This window comes from Ursus maritimus, unplaced genomic scaffold (genome assembly GCF_017311325.1).
Source record: "Ursus maritimus isolate PB19 unplaced genomic scaffold, ASM1731132v1 scaffold_27, whole genome shotgun sequence".
NCBI lineage: Eukaryota > Metazoa > Chordata > Mammalia > Carnivora > Ursidae > Ursus > Ursus maritimus.
In genome coordinates, this window is record NW_024425230.1 from 29,544,396 (window position 1) to 29,567,668 (window position 23,273).

The 23,273-nt window shown below is 43.9% G+C and overlaps 1 protein-coding gene across 1 annotated transcript in view; it reads left to right on the forward strand.

Moving 5' to 3' along the window:
- The window catches only part of EDC3 (enhancer of mRNA decapping 3), a 56,366-nt gene that overhangs the window by 19,141 nt on the left and 13,952 nt on the right, over positions 1-23,273 (forward strand). The window contains exon 4 of the mRNA XM_040642996.1: positions 13,999-14,334. Coding sequence (XP_040498930.1) covers positions 13,999-14,334 — 336 coding nt within the window. The remainder of the gene's footprint in view (positions 1-13,998; positions 14,335-23,273) is intronic.

Genomic DNA, 23,273 nt, shown 5'->3' on the forward strand with positions numbered 1-23,273 from the left:
GGTAATTCACTAGAATCTGGTATGCTCTTTAACATATTCACTAGAATAGTGTTATAAAAGTGAATTATAACAGATTCGCTGGAATCTGTGTTAGGGGCCAACATTTTTAAGTTTTGAAAATGCCTTGGTTTTGTGAATAAGCTGTTGAAATTTTGGAAATTAAAAAAAAATGTATTTCTAGACATTTTCCTTCATTACTTAAGTGCTGTCTGAATTGGGGCGCCTAAGTGGCTCAGTCAGTTAAGCATCTGCTTTTGGCTCAGGTCATGATCCCAAGGTCCTGAGATCGAGCTCTGCTTTAGGCTTCCCACTCAGTGGGGAGTCTGCTTCTCCTTCTCCCCTCCTCGCCCCCCCCCCACCGGCTTGTGTGCGCGCACTCCCTCTCTCTCTCTCTCAAATAAATGAATAAAATCTTAAAAAAAAAAAAAGTAACTGTCCGAATTGACAACAGTTGAAAACCGGAGACTGAAATTGAATTGTTACTTCTGTATCCTTTGAAAAAAATGTAGAATGCTTTGGTAGAAAATTAATTCTTTCCATTTCGACCATCACCCTCTCTGCTTTACTCTCCCTTTTTAAATTTGTTAACATTTATTTATTTATTTTAGAGAATTCGCGCATGCGCGTGTATGCAGGAGGGGGGAGCAGAGGGAGAGGGAGAGAGAAAATCTTAAGCAGGCTTCATGCCCAGTGTGCACACCCTGAGATCATGACCTGACCTGAACAGAAACCAAGAGTCGGGTGCTCAACCGACTGAGCCACCCAGGTGCCCCTACTCTCACTTTAAAAAGCCCTTTTTTCTTTATCGAAAACCTGGACTTGTTTGTTTAAGGTTCAAATATTTAAGCAGTTTATAGTGTCTCTTGTGCTTGAAGACAACCTTCATTAGCAATTTTTTCCTACATATTTTTTCCTCCTGTTATTAACGTCTTACATTATTACTAAGGTAGATTTGTTACAATTAATGAACCATTGTTGATACATTATTATTAATTAAAGTCTGTGTTTCATTCTGATTACCTAAGTGTTTCTCTGCTGTTCTTGTTAGAGGCTTCTGTCCAGCGCACCACCTTAAATTTAGTAGTCACATCTCCTTTTGCCTCCGACGGTTCCTCAGACTGATTTGTGATTTTGGTGGCCTAGACTATTTTGATGAGTACTGGTCAGGTATTTTGTAGACTATCCCTCAATTGGTGTTCGATGTTTTTCTCATGATTAGATTGGGGTTATGTGTTTGGGGGAGGAAGACCACAGCGGTAAGTTATTTTCATCACATTGTATTAAGGGTATGTAATATCAGCATGGTTTATGACTTGATGTTGACCTTGACATCCGGGCTGAGGGAGTGTGTGTGTGTCACATTTCTCTTCTGTAGAGGTCTTCCCACCCCCTTCCATATTGGAAGGAGGTCTCTGTGTGCAGCCCACACCTGAGGAGTAGAAAGATAGGCAGGGTATCTGCATAAATCGTTTGGAATTCTTCTACGCCAGAGATTTGTCTCTTCTCCCTTGTTTATTCAGTTATTTATTTTTTATCAGTATGGACTCATAGGTATTTATCTTATACTTTGGGTTATAATTCATCACTGCTTTATTTTAGTGCTCAAATTGTTTCCATTTTGGCCACTGGTAGCTGTTTCAGTTAGCTCCTGTCTTCCTTTGACATTTCCCCATTCTCATGGGTGGGTTTTTCCCTAGTACTTCTGTACTTTCTGGCACCACAAGATGTTCCAGGTGTATCTTCTCTATTTCCTACCCTAGCCCTAGAATCAACCGTGTCTCTAGGGAGCCCTGTTTCTTTTATTGCAGAAAGGTATTACAAGTCACTATCTGGGTGCTAGGTGTGCTCATTGCTACTGGTGTTGCCTTTTCGGCTGACAGAGCAGGGACATAGATATCTGTATACTTGTCCAGTGTATATACATGTATCTATTATTATTTTACTCTGTAACTTTCTGTACTATATTAAGCTAAATGTGAGTTCATACTGATGTCCCCAACTCGAATCCATTACCACATTGCATCATTCTAGGTGCCTCCTTTTTTTGTGTTACTTCTCACTCTAACAATGAGAGACACCTCTCCTACCATCTGCCATCCATTGGCTTAAATTATTCCATTCTACTACACAGGTAGAGCACTATTAGAATTATCAACCTGGACCTACACTCCCTTCGTTGACTTGTTTTATACATTTGTAACAAATTGTTTTGTCGCCTTCTGTCCATCCTGGGATCCTCCCACCTCCTCAAAGATATTTTTAAAATTTCCATACATTAAGCTTATTTTTTTTTAAAGATTTTATTTATTTATTTGAGAGAGAGTGAGAGAGAGAGCACGAGCTGGGGAAAGAGCAGAGGGAGAGGGAGAAGCAGACTCCCTGCTGAGCAGGGAGCCTGATGTGGGATCAGTCCCAGAACTCCACCCTGGGACTCCAGGATCATGACCTGAGCCGAAGGCAGACGCTTAACCAACTGAGTCACCCAGGTGCCCCCTGGGCTTATTTGTGCTCTTAAGTTCTGTGGGTTTTAACAAATACAGTGCCTTGTATCCATCATTACAGTATCGTACAGAATCCCTGTTTCACCAGTTCAGTCCTTCGCCTTTTTCCTCCATGACCTCTCTCCCACCTCAGCAACTACTGATCTTTTCACCACCTTTTCTAGTTTTGCCTTTTCCAGAATAACACATAATTAAAATCATGCAGTATGTAGTCTTTCGAGACTGGCTTCTTTCACTTAACAATGTGCGTTTAAGATTTATTCATGTCTTGGGCGCCTGGGTGGCTCAGTTGTTAAGCATCTGCCTTCGGCTCAGGGCGTGATCCCGGCGTTCCGGGATCGAGTCCCACATCGGGTTCCTCCGCTGGGAGCCTGCTTCTTCCTCTCCCACTCCCCTGCTGTGTTCCCTCTCTCGCTGGCTGGCTGTCTGTCAAAATAAATAAAATCTTTAAAAAAAATTTATTCATGTCTTTTTGTGGCTTGATAACTCATTTCCTTTTATTAGTGAATAATATTCCACTGTATGGATGTGTCAGAGTTTGTCTATTTACCTATTGACGGGCATCTTAGTTGCTTCCAACTTTGGTGATTATGAATAAAACTGATATAAACATTTGTGTGTGGGTTTTGTGTGGACATAAGTTGTCAGATCAGTTGGGTAAATACCTAGGAGCGTGATTGCTGGATGTTATGGTAAGACTATCTTTTTCTAGTTTTTTTTCCCCTTAACAACAATTATACCAACTCCCTTGAAAGAGTGCAGTTAAGTTCAAAACAGGTAATTTATTTGATCCTTAATAAGTCACTCTGGTAAAAAAGTGGGATCACTCTCAGAAGCATCCCCTGGTTGATGCTGCTTTGGCTTTTGCTGGTTAGTCTGTTCCCGAGGTTATTTAAGTGCACATAAATAAGGTCAAGAGATCATGGCAGTAAAATGTTCTCATTCAGAGAACTTCTTTTGAATCCAGATTAGCGTGGAAAATGTCTGTGGCTTGGGAATTTGTTACGAGATGTGGCTCAGAATTGGTCTGTGATAGACGGTAGAGTCGCCTTTATTCATTTGTTCAGTGAACCCTGTAAGATGAGTAGAAGGGTCTGCCAGAGACTCTTCATTTTATGTGGCATTTTAAGGATTCCAAGAAAATAGGTTGGTTTCTTCCCACCGTAGTTGTGATGTAGGTTATCAGTGTTTTTCTCATCAATGAATGAAGAAATGGAGATTAAGTATTTTTCTCATTAGAGATATATAAATAGAATTTTCTCTGGTATATGTGCATTGATATTGAGACTAGTAGATTGATAAAGCTATAGGAATATAATCTCTCTGGCTTTTAGGGTTCTTTCAAGGTTAGTGATGAGTTGTTGAGAATTTGTTGGTTCTGTTTACCTAATCCAGCACTGATGAGAGATTTAGCACAAGCAGATTTTAATCTCTTCTTTAGGTTATGTGTATATTTGGGGTGGTTATAGAGGATAGTTCCTGTGACATTGGTCATTGAACTGACCACTGAGAATATTTGTCAAGTAGATGAATGGAACGTGAGTGCTGGGGAGTAGAGGGAAACCATTTGAGACCAGCTAAGGATACAGGTCTGTGTATTGTTTGTTCAGTGTAACAGTGATCCCACCACCTGAGGTTAGAAAGTTTTTATGGTCCTAGAGGTCCTACTGTGACTTAACCTCCTTGGGTGTGCTTCATCCAACAGGCTTGAAAACCCTGGTGCTGCTGCTGGAGCCCAAGAAGTTGACTGATTACTAAGGCCTGGAATTGGGGGAGTTGAAAAGAAGGTCCCAGATGTTCTCAGTCACTTCCTCATGAAGCCCGTTGAGTCTGACATTAAAACATTTGCAATCTGACCTTCAGGTGCCCTTTAGCTTGCTAACTGCAGGACAAAGTTCCCCTTTACAATATGTGTGTGACAAAAACCAATAAATAAGTGGCAGTGAGGGTTACCCAACAATGGATTTGTTGTAAGTTATCCTGGCCAAAGGGCTTTTGTGTCAAAGGCTGGCAGCAAAATGGCACAGGAAGGCGGCCAGCCTCTAGTCTTAACACATACTTGGCCCTTGTAATTGGAAGGCAAAGAAATCTGTGAAGCACTGTTTATCTTTTTCAAGGGAAGTGCTTTTCTCCCTTAGTGGCCAAAGGCCATTTTAAATACAGAGCTGGGCCCTTTGGGCTAAGCCGAGTCCTGAGACCGCTTATTCACCCAGGACCTCCCAATATTTGTATTAAAGTATGAGGAAAAGGAAGAATAAGAGACAACTGAGCATATTGGCCTGCCTTTCATTTACTTTATGTCGTCTTACCTTTTTCTTGCTGACCCATGATGTCAGTATTTCCTCTTGGGTATTTTTTTCACTGTCTACTTTCCTGACAGTATTTGGAACATAGCTGGCCCTAAGTGTGCATTTGTCAAGCGAGTGAATGTCAGACCTGTCTTCAGAGAGAGCGTGAGGAGAAGTACCCGATACCTTCTAAAGGCACAACTCTGGTTTGGTTGCAAGTGGCTGTTTGTAGAGTCTTCAGGCCGAGCCAAAATGGCTTCCTATTTTGCTGCTTTTACCCTGTCTTCTCTTAAATTGATGACTTGCTTGTCCTCATCTGTCATTGTGGTAGATCCGGGATAGTTCGTTGTCAGTTCCTGCAGGGCACAGCTGAACTCCTTTCCTCTGAAGCCTATGCCTTATGCTCCCTCTTGTAATATTGTTGACAACTTCATCTTCCTGTCCTTTTCAGTCACGCACAGTTTTGATAGCTCCCTTTCTTTCCCACGGTTAATCTCAAGTTGCCTTTTCTTTTGTGACCTCTTTAAGACTCTTTTGTTGTTTGTTGGGGGTGTTTTTGGTTTGTGTGTGTGTGTGTGTGTTTTGATATGGCTTTTTTATTAATTCAAAGATTTGTGTATTGGTGGTGGGCCGGGCATAGAATTGGGTGACAGGTCTGAATGACATGGTTCTGGCCTCTGTTGCCTTGCAGCGCCCTTGGGGAGTTAGAGTAAGAACACAGATAACTGCAGAACAAAGTAGGTGGTCTAGGGCAAGTGCCAGCTGAACGGTACCCATGCTGTTGCAGGCCGGCAGATGGGGGTGGTCTTTCAGCTGCAGTGATCAAGGTGGTGTGTTCGGGCTGAGTCTGTAACAGTAAAAGTGAGAAATAGCTTAAAAGCTCATCAGTGGGTATGGTATAGATCAACAGGGTATAATCTATAAAAAATCATATAAAAAGATTTGGAGAAATCTTTCACGAAACAGAAATAAGCTCCTAAGCAAGAAAGCAAGGTGTAACATTTTGTGCGATGGATGCATATTTTTGACTAAAAGGAAACATGTCAAAATGTGAAGTGAGTATCTGCAATTTTCTATATATTTTATGCATTGCTGTGAACATGTTAACAAAAAGTTTTTAAAAAAGGAATGCTTGTTTCCTGTTCCTTTTGAATTCCTTATTAGCGTTGTACTGTACTGAGGAGGTTTTTTGCCTTTGCCCTATATGCTCATTTTCTAGATGTGATTCTTCGCTCGTTCTTTCGACTTCGCCTAGGTCTGTCAGAGTTATATGGTTTCCCTACTCTTGTTTCCACAGATAGCGTGGAATTTGGAGTCTGACAGCTCAGAGTTCAAATCCTAATTCAGACATTTATCAGCCATATCGGTTTGGAGCATCCTTAGTTTCTTCATTCGTAGAATGGTAATTGTAATCGGGTTGTTTTGAAGACAGACTGATACAATGTGCATATCAAAGCTTAAGATGGTGCCAGGTACATAGGTTCTGCAAGATGACAAGGTAGAGTGAGTCCTTAGTGTCTTCCTTTGCTCTCGGCTAGTAAATGACTGTAGACAGTAATAACCATCTTAACTATTTTCTTGCTTTTCTAATACCTTACGATATTTTATTTAAGTTTTTAAAAGATTTTTATTTCTTTGACATAGAGAGATTGAGCACAAGCAGGGGGAGTGGCAGAGGGAGAGGGAGAAGCAGACTCCCCGCCAAGCAGAGGAGCCTGATGCGGGGCTCGATCCCAGAACCCCGGCATCATAACCTGAGCTGAAGGCAGACACTCAACCGACTGAGCCACCCGGTCACCCCGCCTTACAGTACTTTAAAGTATTATAACAATGAAGTTATCTTTGTGAAAAAGCTCGTGGTAAATGTTCATGTACCAGTGGATTATATCAGGGTGCTCTGAGTAATAGAAACCCTACCTCATGGCTCAAATAACAGAGAGAAATTATGTCACAGGTGAAGTCCAGAGTTGGGACATTTCCAGGGATAGTACAATTAGGCCTTCAGTCTTGTTTCTCGGAAGCTCTCCTTTGTGTGTTGGCTTTGTCCTCAGACTGAAACTAGCTGGGTTCAGCAGTTCTATGTGTCTCATCCAGATTCTTCAGCAGGAAAGAAGACACTGTCTCTTACAGTGTATCATCTTTAGCAGGGTTTCTTAGCCTCAGTACTCTTGATATTTGGGGCCAGTTAATTTGTTGTTGTTGTGGGGACTGTCCTGTGCATTGTAGAAGGTTAGCAGCATCCCTGGACTCTACCTTCTAGATGCCGGGAGCATTCCCCAACCACCACCAGCTGTAATAACCAAAAATGTCTCCAGACATTGTCAGATTGTCAGATGTCCCATGGGGGTAATATTGCCTCTGATTGAGAATCAGAAGTTCTTTAGGAGTGAGGAAACCTTTATCAGAAACTGCTGGGATGCCTGGCTCAGTTGGTTAAGCATCTGCTTTTGGCTCAGGTCGTGATCCCAGCGGAGCCCTCCCTGCTCAGCGGGGACCCTCCTCCCTCTGCCTCCTGTTCCCCCTGCTTGTGTGCACTCTCTCTCTCTCTCTCTGACATAATGAATAAATAAAATCTTTTTTTTTTAAGATTTTATTTATTTATTTGACAGAGAGCCAGTGAGAGAGGGAACACAAGCAGGGGGAGTGGGAGAGGAAGAAGCAGGCTCCCAGCGGAAAAGCCCGATGCAGGGCTCGATCCCAGGACTCTGGGATCACACCCTGAGCCGAAGGCAGACACTTAACGACTGAGCCACACAGGCGCCCCTATAAATAAATAAAATCTTAAAAAAAAAAAAACCCAAAACTTCTTCTAGAGCTACCCTCTGCAACCAACCCCCCCCATCCTGTCTTGACCAGTATTCTTCTCATGCCCATGCTTAAATCAGTTGTTGGCAAGAGCACCAGCATGATTGATTCAGAAATTAATCCATTCCTTCACCTTAGAGGAGGGTATCGTATCTATCTGAACAAAAATGGGTTTTATTCTGAGGGTAGAGAGGTCTGGGTATTGGATAGGCAACAACAGAGTCTGCTTACAGGGCAAACTCTAAAATTGCTTATCTGTGGCAAGGGCCTATTTTTTTTTTTTTTTTAAAGATTTTATTTATTTATGTGACAGAGAGACAGCCAGCGAGAGAGGGAACACAGCAGGCGAGTGAGAGAGGAAGAAGCAGGCTCCTAGCGGAGGAGCCCGATGTGGGACTCGATCCCGGAACGCCGGGATCACGCCCTGAGCCGAAGGCAGACGCTTTAACAACTGCGCTACCCAGGCGCCCCTGAGGGGCCTATTGAAAGTGCATGGTGGAAGATGCAGGCAGGTTGACTGTTGGGTCTGCAGAAGTGATTGGGAGTGATAGTAAAGGGGGGTGAGAGTCACAAAGGACCGGGGTTATGTTATATTGTTCACCGTTGACTCTCCAGCACTTAGCACAGATCTCAGGGGATAGCAGATGCTTAATGAACATTTTTGAACGAATATAGAAAAATGCTGATCAGAATTTTCTCCTGAGTGAAATGTGTTTTGGATTTAGTAAGCAGTGGTGTGATTATAGGTGCCATTGGCTGCAATGAAGACACTCATGGAGACCACCCCCATTTGTGTCTTTCAGATAAACTGTATAAAGCTTCAAAGAAATTATGCTTTGGCCTAAATAGTACCTTAAAATAAGCGTGAAGTATTTGACTCATAATGTTGATGTTATTTCATTAGGTTTCTTGTACTTCCTCTTTTAAAACTAAGGATTTCTGGGGGCGCCTGGGTGGTTCAGTTGGTTAAGCGTCTGCCTTCGGCTCAGGTCATGATCCCAGGGCCCTGGGATCGAGCCCCACACTGGGCTTCCTGCTCAGCAGGGAGCCTGCTTCTCCCTCCCCTGCTCCCCCCTTCTTGTGCTCTCTCTCTGTCAAATAAAGGAATTTAAATAAATAAATAAATAAATAAATAAATAAATAAATAAATCTAAGCATTTCTGTGACATTGAGAACTCTTAATTGGCTCACCAATTTATTGACTTCTCTACGTACGTACTATGTATATATCAGATACAAGATACAAAGGACAAATTAAAAAGGACCAGATAAACACAAAGTAAATCTTTACAGTAATATTGGTTTAAATTTGGCTCAGTGGTTCAAAATGTTTTGCTTATTAAAAAATTAATATTTAGTTAGAACAGTGAATAACTGTGAGTCATTGACTTTTTGGGGGTGATGGGGGGTGATGGACAGGTTTATTACCTTGATTGTGGTCATGGTATAACAAGTGTTTGAATATGTCCAAACTTCTAAAATTGTATACATTATGTGCAGGTTTTTGTATACCGATTATACTTCAGTAAAGCTGTAGAAACAGAAATCAGGGCTGCACGTCTGAGCAGATGAAGCCCGGGTGCCTCTTTTCTTTGTTCCCAGGGTGAATCCAGAGCCACAGTAGACCTTGGCTGACTTTGTATTTCTTTAGTGTTTTCCCTTTCTACTAATTTTGTGTTTTTCTTTGTTTTTGGTGTGTTTATAGCTAAGCTGTTCCCCCATTGGTAGCAGCAGTGATTAGGGGTTTGGCTTTATGGTTTGATGACTCGATCTCTGTTAGGGGATTAATGTTCCTAGATACCTACTCTCAGGTCAGAGACAACAGAGAATCCGGTTAGTCTTATTTAGTCTTTTCTATTTGTCTGTTTATCTACTTTGAGCTCAAGTCAGTTAAGACTTCCATCCACACTGGGAGAAGATGAGCTCTTTAACATCTAGACTGGTCTGTGTTTACTGTTGTTGTTTTTTTTTTTTAAGATTTTATTTATTTATTTGAGAGAGTGAAAGAGAGAGAGCATGAGAGGGGGGAGAGTCAGAGAGAGAAGCAGACTCCCTGCTGAGCAGGGAGCCCAATGCGGGACTCAATCCTGGGACTCCAGCATCATGACCTGAGCCGAAGGCAGTTGCCCATCCAGCTGAGCCATCCGGGCCCCCTGGTCTGTGGTTACTCTTGGCCCATGTCTGAGATTATAGAATTGGAGCTGTAAGTGCTATTTCTCTGTATGTCTGTGTGTCTGTAATTCAGAAAGTTCTTTACCTTTACAAATGAAAAAGGATTAAATAAACAACAATTTTAAAGTAATATTTTATTAATGCTTCAGAATTTTTTTGCTCATTAAACATTAACATTTGATTAGAAGAGTAATTAACTGTGGGTCATTAATTTTTTTAAATTTTTTATACCACTATTAGGTATGCCACTAAAGAAAATAGTAACCGTGCTAGTTATTTCTGATGAAATTTAATAGAATTGGTTAAGTAGGTGTCAGAAGACCAAAGAAGCAAGAAGAGACATTGAGGGGACAGGGAAGAGGTTGCCGTTTCCTGGAGGCTCGGAGAACGGGCTTCCCAGAGCCCGTGCCAGTACTTCTAGGGAGTTGCAGTAAAGCTTGTTCTGTCTACACGTGCCAGAAAGAAAAATTGGAGGCTGGAACCAACTGCCAGGGCAGTGCTGGTGCAAACAGCAATCAAACAAGGAGAAAGTCCCTTCTCATTTCTCCTTCCATTATCTTCAGGTGTCTCCTACTGGTAGCGGAACCTAACAGGAAGCCAGTTAAGGAAGGAAAAATGTAGTTTGTAGAGTTCCAGCTTGGAATTGCGAAGATTGAGTGTAGAGTTGAAAGACAGTAGTTTAGGGGCACTTGGGTGGCTCAGTCGCTTAGGCGTCCAGCTCTTGATTTCGGCTCAGGTCATGATCTCAGGGTTGAAAACCCCACATTGAGCTCCCCGAGTTGGGCTCTGCACTCCGCGGAGAGTCTGCTTGTCCCTCTCCCTCTGCTCCTCCCCCAGCTTGCGCTTATGCACTGTCTGTCAAATAAAATCTTAAAGACAGTAGTTTAATAAGTGATACACTTACTATTATTGTTATTATTGAAACAGAGGTTCAAAGAACTGGTCCTGGGCTCAGTTAATTAAAAAATTTAAAATATTTTTCATGGCTGAAGAGTCATTAGCTGAAAAAGAAAGATCATAATAAACAAAAAGAATACCTCTGGGAGGCATGATGGAGAGCAGGGTGAGCAAACTTCTTCTGTAAAAGGGCAGATGTTAAATACTTTAGGCCTTGCAGGTCATAAGGTCTCTGTCTTAAGTACTTACTGTTGCTTCTGTAGCACAGAGGTAGCCTTAGCCATTGTGTAAACAGATGAGCGGGGCTGTTCCAGTAAAACTTACAGAAACAGGCAGTGGGGCTGGATTTGGCAGAGTCCAAATAGTTTGCAGACTCCTGACGTAGAATGTACCCTAGTGTGAAGTTAGTAATAGTCCGTATGGATTCGTGTTTGGAGTAACCTTGATACTTTTTAATTTGGGAGACCATCTTCTTAGATCTGATTAATTTTTTAAGAACTTCATTGTAGCTAAGGAAGGCTTATAAAAGGAATAGAGGAAGTGTTAGCTCTGCCATGCTCTTGTTCAGTTATGATTGCATTATCATCATCATCATCTTCTTAAGCCACTTATTTTAGTATGCTTCAGTAGCTAAAAATTGGTACAGTTGCACAACAGTGCGAATGTACTTAATGCCACTGGACTATGGACTTAAAAATGGTTAAAATGGTTAAGTTTTTTGTTATGTATGTTTTACCATGATAAAAAAAAATCGGTGTTAAGTCCATTGCACGGACATACTTCTTATTTTGGAACATCACTCTTTCCTGTGATACCTCAAATGCTGGCAGTGATTGGCTGGCATGAAACCTCGTAAGGATGCAAATTTCCGTCTGTACCTTTAGTTCATAAATCTGAATTTCCTACTCTTTTTAGTTAAAATGTAAAGAGAAGATTCAGTGTCTTCTTCCTGCATCCCAGTGGATCAACCTTGACACTCCTGGGTATGAACACACCCATCGGAGAGAAACCCCTGGGCTAGAGACCTGTTTTCTAATAGTATGCCTTGATTTAAGACTGAGGCAGGGGGCGCCTGGGTGGCGCAGCGGTTGGGTGTCTGCCTTCGGCTCAGGGCGTGATCCCGGCGTTATGGGATCGAGCCCCACATCAGGCTCCTCCGCTAGGAGCCTGCTTCTTCCTCTCCCACTCCCCCTGCTGTGTTCCCTCTCTCGCTGGCTGTCTCTATCTCTGTCAAATAAATAAAAATAAAAATCTTAAAAAAAAAAAAAAAAGACTGAGGCCGAACATTAGTCCTGTACAATGGACTTTTTTTCTGGTTCTTCCCCTCCCTACTTATATTGCTGATGGTGTTATCCTGACCTGTTTTCATGCCTGCTCCCCCACTCCTAATCCAATTCTGCATTCTCATCCACATTTCTATGATACTTTATATAAATTTCTACTGTAATTCTTACCACATTGTATCTCAGTTACTTGCTTACATAGCTCCCCTTCCTTTTTGAGTAGCCTGTCTTGGTTATACAGTGTTTTCCTAGCACCTAGCTGTGGCACACAGCAAAAACATTTCACTAAATGTTTTTGTCAGATTATTGGAATTAGAACTTAACCCAGATTTTGACGAGCTCATCATTGTTTCATAATTCAAGCTGTTTATGGGGCCTCAGCTAGATCTTCCTCTACTTTATAATTTTGGCCAGCCTTAGTTTTGTTCAGAGGCCTAAATCTCATCTTCCAGCTCAGCCCTTTTCCATACCAGTATTTGACTAGGAAGACTTGGACACGAATTCTGCTTACACAGTACATATCTTTCTTTTTTCTTTTCTTTCTTTCTTTTTTTTTTTTTTAAGATTTTATTATTTGACAAAGCACAAGCGGGGGGAGTGGCAGGCAGAGGCAGAGGGAGAAGCAGACTTCCCGCTGAGCAGGGAGCCCGATATGGGGGATATGGGGCTCGGTCCCAGGACCCTGGGATCCTGACCTGAGCTGAAGGCAGATGCTTAACCAACTGAGCCACCTAGGTGCCCAGTACACATCTTTCAGAATAATTATTGTAATTGATTTTGTCAGTGTTGATTAATTTGTTAAATATTTATTGACTGCCCGCTATGTGCTAGGAACTGTGCTAGGGATACTGTAGTGGGCATTCTACATACAGGGAAATTGAAAAGTTGGATAACAGGTGTAAGATAATATGTTCATGAGAACTGCAGCTAGATCCTGTGTTTCCTGGCTGGTCTATAGGGTAGAAGGGAGTTGCTGTGAGAAGCTAGAGTCGTATAGTTGGGATGATACCTGTGAGGGGGTTTGCTCATGATCATTCTAACCTCTACTTGAGTATTTTTAATAATTGAGGAGCTCAGTCTTTCAAAAGGAGGTTCATTTATTTAAACCATATTGGAGGTTCCATTTGGCTTACCAGTAACCTGGTCCACCCTTTCAGGGTGTTCATATTGGGTCAGAGTATAAACTAAATTCAGGGTTCTCCGAGAATGGACAGTTTGGAGAATTCTGTGGGGCGCTCTGTCTTGGCTGCCGGAAGAGTAGCTAACGGATGTGTGGCGGCCACATGGAGGGTGGCTGCTGTGCTGTTAATGTGCATCTTGCTTTGTCGCTGTAGAATCGGGTCAGTGTGGTCCTTGTATTTGTGGTGTGGAAATTGCTTACCGACAAGTGTTAAGTTCTGAGAAAAAGAGATCACATTAACTAAGAGATCTAAAACAGGTTTATAAATCAAAATACCAACTTGCAGTGATAGGTATGCCTGGCTCAAGATCTGGAATCTCTCTAAACCAGAGATTGTCTCCTGCTGGGGTCTAGGCTGAGATCAAATTAAAAATGAGAAGGTTGCTTGCTTGGTAAGCATAGAATTAGGAGCCAGTTGAGTATTCTCTTCCTATGAGCTTCAGGTTACGAGGAGGTGGCCTTATGTTACTTGGGAGGAGGGGTATTTCTCTGTTAACGGCTGCTGGACATTCGAAATCAAACCACCCAGACCTGTGGGAGGAGACTGCTGTACTCTTGCCCTTCCACTTTTTTGATGTTCAGTTGTCCGAAAAGCCTCGATCATTAGTAATTTCCTTAGGAAGCATAGAACTGGTTAAGATTTCCAGGAATTGTACTTATTTTATATTCACTGTTACTTGGGTAACATATGAAATCTGTTATTCCATGAGATTTGTGGTAGGTTGTGCTACTTAATATGATCTGGAAATAACTCATCTTTACCATCTTCACTTTGATTCCTGTAACACTGTCCATAAAAGACTAATGTGTTTTCCATTTCCACTGAGTGCTTCCCGTGGGCACACTGATTTTAGTCCCTGTTTTTTCTCCAGGGTCATCTAGTAGCAGACACCCAAATCAGGCAACTCCAAAGAAAAGTGGCTTAAAGAATGGCCAGATGAAGAATAAAGATGATGAGTGCTTCGGGGATGATATTGAAGAGATCCCAGACACAGATTTTGATTTTGAAGGGAACCTGGCCCTTTTTGACAAAGCAGCTGTGTTTGAGGAGATCGATACCTATGAGAGGAGAAGCGGTACCCGTTCCCGGGGCATCCCAAATGAAAGGCCAGCTCGGTACCGCCACGATGAGAACATCCTGGAGTCAGAGCCCATTGTCTACCGGCGGATCACAGTGCCCCACAACGTGAGCAAGGAGTTCTGCACGGGTGAGTTGCACCAGGCCTACATCCCACTGGCTGCTCACCCCTTTCTGTTATGCTTGAAAGAGAATGACCTAAATTCTGAATCAGAGTCTTGCAGTAGGAATTAACTAAAGTGGCTTTGTGGTTGGCTCATTATTATTATCTCTTGGGAGTTGTGGTTAATATGGCGTCCTACCTACCACGGGGGATGTAGTGGTGTGGGGTAGGGGGCTGATTTCATGTCCATTTATATCCTACATCTGACAGGTTCTGGTCTGCTCTTTATTCAGTGTGTCATGATTAACAACCAAAGGCATAGGAGCCAGCTGTCTAGATGCATATAATCAGATCTTTGGCTTTTCACTTTGGCTTGCCTGTTACTACCTGTACATTTCAGCAGAAGTTCGACTCTGTTTCACTAGTTGTTTGTTGGGGTAAAAAACAGTCGGAGATGGATGGTTGAAACCACTGGCTAAAATTGGGGTTTCAATAAATTACATTTGTTTACTGCACCGGCCTCATCTCCTGCTATCCCTGGTCAGGGAGGGTTTGGCTGGTCCTATTTCTCATGTAACAAAGTAGTGGCTTGGTAGTTATGTCGGTCATTGTATAGGATAGTCTAATCTATTACCTCAGTGGTTTTTACGTTTCTTAACATTAGGATCTTTTCTTCAAACATGGCATTAGAGGGGCGCCTAGGTGGCTCAGTCAGTGAAGCATCTGCCTTTGGCTCAGGTCAGGATCCCAGAGTTCTGGGATTGAGCCCCACCATGGGCTCCCCACTCAGCGGGGAGTCTGTTTCTCCCTCTGACCCTCCCCACTCTTATGCTCTCTCTCTCAAATAAAATCTTAAAAAAAAACAAAACAAAACACCACAACAAAAACCACACACAAGAAAAACACATGGCATTAGATGCAGATAAAACCAGCTGTGGGAGAGGTGGTCTACGTCACCGCTGTCCCTGTCCCTTCCCACTAAACCACATTATCTGGGCTTCTTTGAATACAGTTTGAAAACCATTCTTAATGAATGATTTTAAAGAGCTGAAGGAGGATTCATAATCATTTTAATTAAGTAGAGAAGGAACTAAGTACAATATTCATTTTGGTTTGAGGGTTTGAATATAGGGAGGATAAATTTAGAACAGTAGTAGTGGTTATAGGAAGTATTACGGAGATGGCTTAATTACATTTGGAGGAAAATTAGATATGGCGTGGCTTTTTTGTAGACAGCAGTAAGGTTGTGTTTCTTTGGTTTGCTGAGTATAGAAGTTTGCACATGCTTTCCATGTGGGGGGAAAAAAAGGCAGAGAGAGTACCAAATTATTTTTCCATTGTTTGCTGGAGGACTCTGGTGGGCATACCTCTTTACTAAGGTAGTTTCCCTAAGTGGCACTGACAGTGTGACTTGCTGAACTCCTTTAATTTTTACCACCTGTGTGTAGGCAAACAGCCCAGCTCAGAATCAGGCTTCATTTCAGTTGCCAGGTGTTAAGCTTTTCAGAGGCAGCCATCATCCAGCAGGTCTGGTAGCATTCTCAGTTCCTGCCATTCATCTGCCCTTCGGCTCCCGGCTCCCGTCTTTTACTGCCCTCATTTGCAAAATAAGCCACCTCTGCTGGTAGCTCTCTGAGCTGCGGTGGTCCAGTCATGCAGCAGGTCCTTTCCCTGAAATTCCTGAGCTTGGGGAAATATAGCCTGCCTTGGAGTGAAGTGGCTAAAAGGGAGAGAATAATAGTAGACTCAGGAAAGATTCTCAGATCTAAAAGAGCCTGAGAGAACATTGCTCAAGTAGACAAAGGGGAGGGTGGGAAGTTTTGTGTTTTTTTTTTTTTTTAAAGATTTTTTATTTATTTATTTGACAGAGATAGAGACAGCCAGCGAGAGAGGGAACACAAGCAGGGGGAGTGGGAGAGGAAGAAGCAGGCTTGCAGCAGAGGAGCCTGACGTGGGGCTCGAACCCGGAACGCCGGGATCACGCCCTGAGCCGAAGGCAGACGCTTTAACCGCTGTGCCACCCAGGCGCCCCTGTGTTTTTTTTAATGATTTTTTATTATATTATGTTAGTTACCATACAGTACATCCCCGGTTTCCGATGTAAGGCTTGATGATTCATTAGTTGTGTATAACACCCAGTGCACCATGCAATACGTGCCCTCCTTACTACCCATCACCGGTCTATCCCATTCCCCCACCTCCCTCCCCTCTGAAGCCCTCAGTTTGTTTCTCAGAGTCCATAGTCTCTCATGTTTCATTCCCTCTTCTGATTACCCCCCCTTTCTTTATCCCTTTCTTCCCCTACCGATCTTCCTAGTTCTTATGTTCCATAGATGAGAGAAATCATATGATAGTTGTCTTTCTCTGCTTGACTTATTTCACTTAGCATTATCTCCTCCAGTGCCGTCCATGTTGTAGCAAATGTTGAGAACTCGTTCTTTCTGATAGCTGAGTAATATTCCATTGTATATATGGACCACAACTTCTTAATCCAGTCATCTGTTGAAGGGCATCTCGGCTCCTTCCACGATTTAGCTATTGTGGACATTGCTGCTATGAACATTGGGGTGCATATGGCCCTTCTCTTTACTACGTCTGTATCTTTGGGGTAAACACCCAGTAGTGCAATGGCTGGATCATAGGGTAGCTCAATTTTTAACTTTTTAAGGGACCTCCACACTGTTTTCCAGAGTGGCTGTACCAACTTGCATTCTAGGGTGCGAAGTTTTTCCTACTACGCACCCCACCTCCCCAACTTGATTTTCACACCTTGTTTAATTTAATGACAGAAGTAAGAAGTTCCCTTCTCTCGCATGAAGCTCTTTTTCCAGAATTGCCATTAACAAGCCTACGACAAACCACATGAGCTGGTCCTCAGCCAGGCACTCAGGTATGGCGGCTTGTGGTGTGCTGGTGACCAGTTGCACTTCATTGAGGCATGACAGTGAGGGTGTGAGAGGTCCTGCGGCTTCATGCCATCTGGTTTTCTTCTTTGTCCTCAGTACTGATAGGAGTACAAATGAAGCCCTTTTGCCAAGCAGGGTCTATGCTGGAAATAGAGCAAGCAAGCCATTGCCTTGCTGAGCAGCTAGCTTCTCCTACAGGTGGTTTTTTGTTTTTGTTTTTTTTTTTTAAAGATTTTATTTATTTATTTTGACAGAGACAGCCAGCGAGAGAGGGAACGCAAGCAGGGGGAGTGGGAGAGGAAGAAGCAGGCTCCCAGCGGAGGAGCCCGATGTGGGGCTCAATCCCAAAACTCTGGGATCACACCCTGAACCGAAGGCAGACACTTAATGACTGAGCCACCCAGGCGCCCCCTATAGGTGGCTTTGTCTCTGCTCCAGCAACAAGACAAAAGCCTCAAATTTGGTTTCTACTCTTACTCAGTGCTTGGCTTGGGACGCTTTTCCACTTGGATCTTCTGTGCAGATGTTACAGTCAGAGTAAGCCAAAGTATCTAGAACGTGTGGGAAAACAACCTAAGACCATCAAATGTTAGTGTTAGGTTACTTGATCACTTAGTATGATTTTCTTGTTTTACAGATGAGGACATCGAAGCTCAGAAGGATAAAGACTCTCACAAACCCTATCTATCACATTTCCTTTCATCTTCGGAAGGTGGCTAAGTTAGAGAGGAGGAAGGATATAGTATCAGAGGAGAAAGGCAGTGTAACGGCACAATAGACGCCGTCATTTCTCTGCAGTGTCCTCAGAAACGGACCAGCTTAGATCAACAGTTGTTGGAGGGTGGCTTGGAGAGCTTCCCAGCTAGCCTTTTGGCATTCATGTCCTAGAACCCCAAATACCGTATTTTCTACTAATCCCCAGCGTGGCAAAAGAACAACTTGTTTACTACCCACGTCATGTGATGGCTTGGGTCTTAGGATTCTGACAGCTCGCTGTTGGTATCCAGCACATTGACTGCATGCTAAGTGGTGTCAGCAGTTTCTCAGCCATTATGCTGTAAGGCTAACACTCCTCTTGGCAGTACGCTGCCAACTGTGTGTGTGTGCGTGTGTGTGTGTGTGTGTGTGTGTGTGAATGTGATGGGGGCAGGGTTCTAAAAGGTCTGTTCATTGGGAAAACACGTTCAGGAAGCAACTAAATTTAGCTCTTTGTTTAACTCAAATCTTTTCTCTCTGGAAAGCCTTTTTGAGTCCTTTGACAGTGCTGCTGTCTCCAACAATCACGGATTGTCAGACATCCCTCCAGCTTGGACTTAGCCTGCTAAATAGTGATATGCAGTGGTCACATACTTGTTTATCAAGTTTGTCAAATGCAAGATGCGTGCGAGCACTCTGTTCAGTGGTTAGACGTTCTCAGAGAACGCTGGTTAGAAGAATCTTTGCTCAACATTCATATTATTCTAAAAGAAATAGGTTAGTCTAAATACTGCTGCTTATTTTGTGTAAGTCACTCTGAGATCTTGTATTTGTTATTAAGATGCATTAGGAAGGGGCGCCTCAGTGGCTCAGTCAGTTAAGCATCCGACTCTTGATTTTGGCTCTGATCTCAGGGTCCTGGGATCGAGCCCTGCATCGGGCTCTGTGCTCAGCGGGTGTCTGCTTGAGATTCCCACCCAACCCCCACACACATGCACACGTGCGTGCTCTCTCAAGTAAGTTTTTTTTAAAAAATAAATTTAAAAAAATGTACTAGGAAATGAAAGGATACCGTATATGCCTGGAGTCCAGTGAGTATGGATGTTAATTGCAGGAGCAGGACAGAAGCCTTGAAGCATGGTCAGGATTTCAGCAGGCAGAGAGGAAGAGGAGATGTGTGGGTAGGCTGGTGGGTGCTGGTGAATAGTGTGAGTAAAGGGCCGTGTGGGAGATTGTCCATCAGCTGGTTTGGCCAGGGCAGAGAGGGTTTGTGTGGGGGAGTAGCAAGAATTAAATAAGCTTTGGACCACAAGAGTACAGAGCCTTGTGTACGTATGCTATCCTTGTCCTATGCTGAAGGAAACAACTGAAGGATTCAGAAAATGATGTAAAACCAGTCTCTTTTAGGAAGAGTTAGTTGCAGCAGTCCCTGGCCGAGAGCTTATGCTAAGGATATAATAGGAAAACATGTTTGTGACCTTGCGGGCTTTAGCGTAAACATCAGAGCGCAGCGGCTGGGAACGCCCAGCTTGCCCAGCGGCCGGGAACGCCCGGCTCGCTCAGGGCAGAACGCTGCCCCAACCGAAACTTGATTGCTCTTGACAATAGCCCGCGGGGTCCATAAAAACATGTTTAAGAATAGGCCTCACTTGCTGAACGTTACATCATCTAATCCCCGTGATGTACTACTATTCACTAGGATGTAATACGGATTATTCCCTTGATTGTCTTTGATTGTTTATTGCCAATAAATACGCGAGGTTGCAGCTGTTCGGGGAGATCACACTCTTGGCGGTGGCGCGCCTGGCTGTTGTCCCCTGCACCCACGCTCTCTTTCGCAAGCTAACGTGTCTGTGCCTCGTCCTTCTCCCGAATCAGCGCGGCTGCTCCACGGGCGTTGTTGCAGCAGTTAGTCTTTTTTTTTTTTAAAGATTCTATCCGTTTGACACAGAGAGAGAGAGGGAAAACACAAGCAGGGGAAGTGGCAGGCAGAGGGAGAGGGAGGAGCAGAGAGCCGGATGCGGGGCTTGATCCCAGGACGCTTAACTGACTGAGCCAGCCAGGTGCCCCAGGAAGATTTAGAGTCTTGAGGAAGACTGGTCTCATGATAGATTTCAGGGTGGAATGAGAGGAGAGAAACCAGAGTAGGAAGACTAGGTTCATGACATAACTAACGTACCAGAGGTTGGGACCGCTGCAAGGAAAGGATGACAAAGGTGTGAGAGAAGTGACCAAGGGGAATTTGATGGTTGAAAGCAGGTGGAAAACGATTGAGTGAGTGAAGGATTCAAAGGCATTGGACCTGTGGGGCAGGAAGAATGGCAGTGAGAGTCTAGTTGTCATTAGGTTGCCTAAGTCTGTAGCAGGCCAAGTCTGCATGGTTTTGAGATTTCCCTCCTGTGGTGTTTTGTGGCTGAGCTCCGGGAAAGCAAATAGTCGAGTTACCACACTGAGAGAGGTCAGGGAGTTATTAAAGCTTCGATGAGGAGGCTTCTGTAAAGTCAGAGAATGGAGTTACGTAGCCAAATGGGGGCTGCTGAGCCCGTTCTTATCTGTAAAGTGGGATAAAATTGTCAATTAAATGAGATCATGTGGAAAAGCAGCTGGTACAATGCCCAGTTTATGATTGTTAGTTTTTAACTTCAAATATGAATTGCAAAGCCTGCCTCAGTAAGGGTATTTCAAAGCATCTACGTTTATAAAATTTCTACTACGTGCGAGGCACCATTCTGGATCCTCTGGGTAAGTGATTGTCACCCCAGGGGCCTTACAGAGTAACCCATTGTTACAGAGTACTGTAACCAAATTATAGAAGTGTGTCCAGGGCTTGGAGGTGGCAGCAAGGGGATGGTGGGAGCCTGGTTCAGTAGAAGTAACGTTATTATGATCAGTGTCATACTATTGAAAGTTCATTGGATATCTACTGTGTCATTGGCACCATTCTGAGCACTTCATGTTTGTCACAGTTTTCATGGTGCATCTATGAGATTGCACTGTTCTCTCCATTTTGTTATTATCCCCGTTTTGTTGGTGTTAAGTGATCCAGTAAACCTTTCAAATCAGTAATGACTTTTAAAGTGTCTCGAATTCTTCATTTCCTGAGTGCTAATAAATTCTTCTTGGGTGTATTTGTTCAAGAGCCCTCCCTAGTGGGTAGCATTCTTTTTTGACTTCTGCTGTTTGTTTTCTACTGTGTAGCCTCCTCCTGCCCTCAAGTGTTTAGAAGACCAGATGGGAGGCAGCGGGGTGCTGCCGGTGCAGTCAGTCTCTGCGGTTGTCCCATTTGCTTTGCCTGAAGCGTGTTCCTTTGCCTCCATGCTGTCTGTCTGTCTGCTGAGATTTGGGGAGCAGCAAGTATATGAGGAGAATGACCTGAGGTGGAGTTACTGTTTACTGTCTTGCAAAAGGATCAAGTCCAAGTTTGAGTGAGGCACTCTGGTCTGAGCTCCCTTTGAGTCCAGCACCACTTAAACATGCCCATTTCTCTTGGGAAAAGCAGTTCTGGTTCCTGCTCTGAAGGGGAGCTGCTGGTGAAGTCCCAGTCGGTTTGTGCCTGCTGCCTCATGGCTTGCCTCTTGACTCTCCCCACCTTGGCTGGCTAACTCTCTGAACATCAGTGGGGATGTGTCTTGCTGTCAGGACAAGCGTGACCTTCACATTTGAGGGTGGCAGTTGTCTTCCACAGCTGGTGTTCCATTTCTGCCTCTGAGCTCTGGCTGCCAGTGTTCTTGTCTCTTGAAGAACAGATAATCAGGAAATCTGCTTTGGGTCTGTATGTGTGTTCAGCAGGAATTCAGGAAGAAATAAATGTTTGAGTTTAGAAGTGGCCATTGAAGAATTTTACCCTAAGGGTAACGAGACCTCCTTCAGCGATTGTGCTCCTGAGAGCCGCAGGGGCGCATCAGGAGGTAAATTCTAGGTGTTCTGGGTCTGAGCGCCTGCACTGACACACCTGTGCTGCGCCAGGTGCCACTGTGACTTTTCACGGGACTGAGCTGATGAACCTAGTTTCTGAAATGGTGTCTGTGCAGGCAGACTTCCTTGATAGTGACTTGGTTGATTTGAGGAACCTCGGGTTCTAAGCACATCCCCAGTGCCAGGAGTTGAGGGAGTAGTGCATCCCTTTAATGTGGTGTCCCCCAGAGATTCTGGGCCTGGGTAATCAGGTGGATATTCACCAGAGGCCTGAAGGGCTTCTTGTACGCATTGGCAGGCAGTCTCACAGTGTTTTTGCCTCCCTTGCATTCGTGTTTCTTTCCGCGTAGTCGCCATTGTTAAGGTGTCTGGCCTAAAACTTTGCAGCCACCTTCGCCTGTTCCTTCTCATAAAAATTCATGCCACGTGCAGCGCCTCATTTGGATGTTTCTGGAGCCTTGGAGGCTTGACTGCCCTGTGTCCTCCTGCAGCTGGACCCTGAGAGACTTGTTTGGAGTTTCTAACAGGGGAGTGCAGGTACTCGTATACCCTTGACGAGAGAACAGCCCTTCTCTATTGGGGAAGGTCATCCTCTTCGACCAGCACGCAGCTTCAGGCCCTCCTGAAGGGACACACGAGGGACACACATGGAGTGGTGAGGGAGGAAGGGGACACCTGCCTAGCCAGCCAGACCAGTCGAATGAACCCTGGCGATCAGTGGGGTGACGGATGCCGCAGCCAGATTGCCCTGACATCCTTTTTTTCTAATTTAATAGTAGACATAGTGATTCCTTCTGTAGCAGCCCTGGCAAGGAGTTTCCTTTATCCTCCGTATTCATTCTGGCTTGGGGCCCTCTTATTCCTTATTCAGTTGCCATTGAAATGCTCATGACTTTTTAGTTTCTTGTGCTACCCCACAGGCTGCGTGTGTCCCTTGATTGACATCAGTTCTACCCAGTCTTTCTGTCTTTCTTTTCTATCCCAGTCAACTTCCCGCTGCATAAAACAACTTGGCCTTTAGAGCCTTCTGAAGTCTGGGCCTGCCCGCTACTCTGAGTCTAAGCCAGCCTTCACATCAGCCTCAGGGCTCCAGCAGGGAATTTCCATCTGCACAGGCCATCCAGATCCCAGCCTGTGGAACTTTGTTCATGGTTCCTCCCCACTCCACCTGGAGTGCTCTCTCTCTCTCCTGTCCTTCTGACTACAGTCCTGCCTGCCTTTGCAGGCATGGTTCAGTTTGAGAATTTGAACCTATCACCTGCAGCTCCTGGTTTGAAATCGATACTTTACACTTGTGCTTAGGATAACAGTTTAGTGTGCATATTTTCTGGTATTTGCACATATATATTTTCTGTTTTCAGCTAGACTGAAAGACTGTAGGAAACAAGGTCTGTGTGTGTGTGTGTGTGTATATGTGTATATATATATATATATATATATATATATATA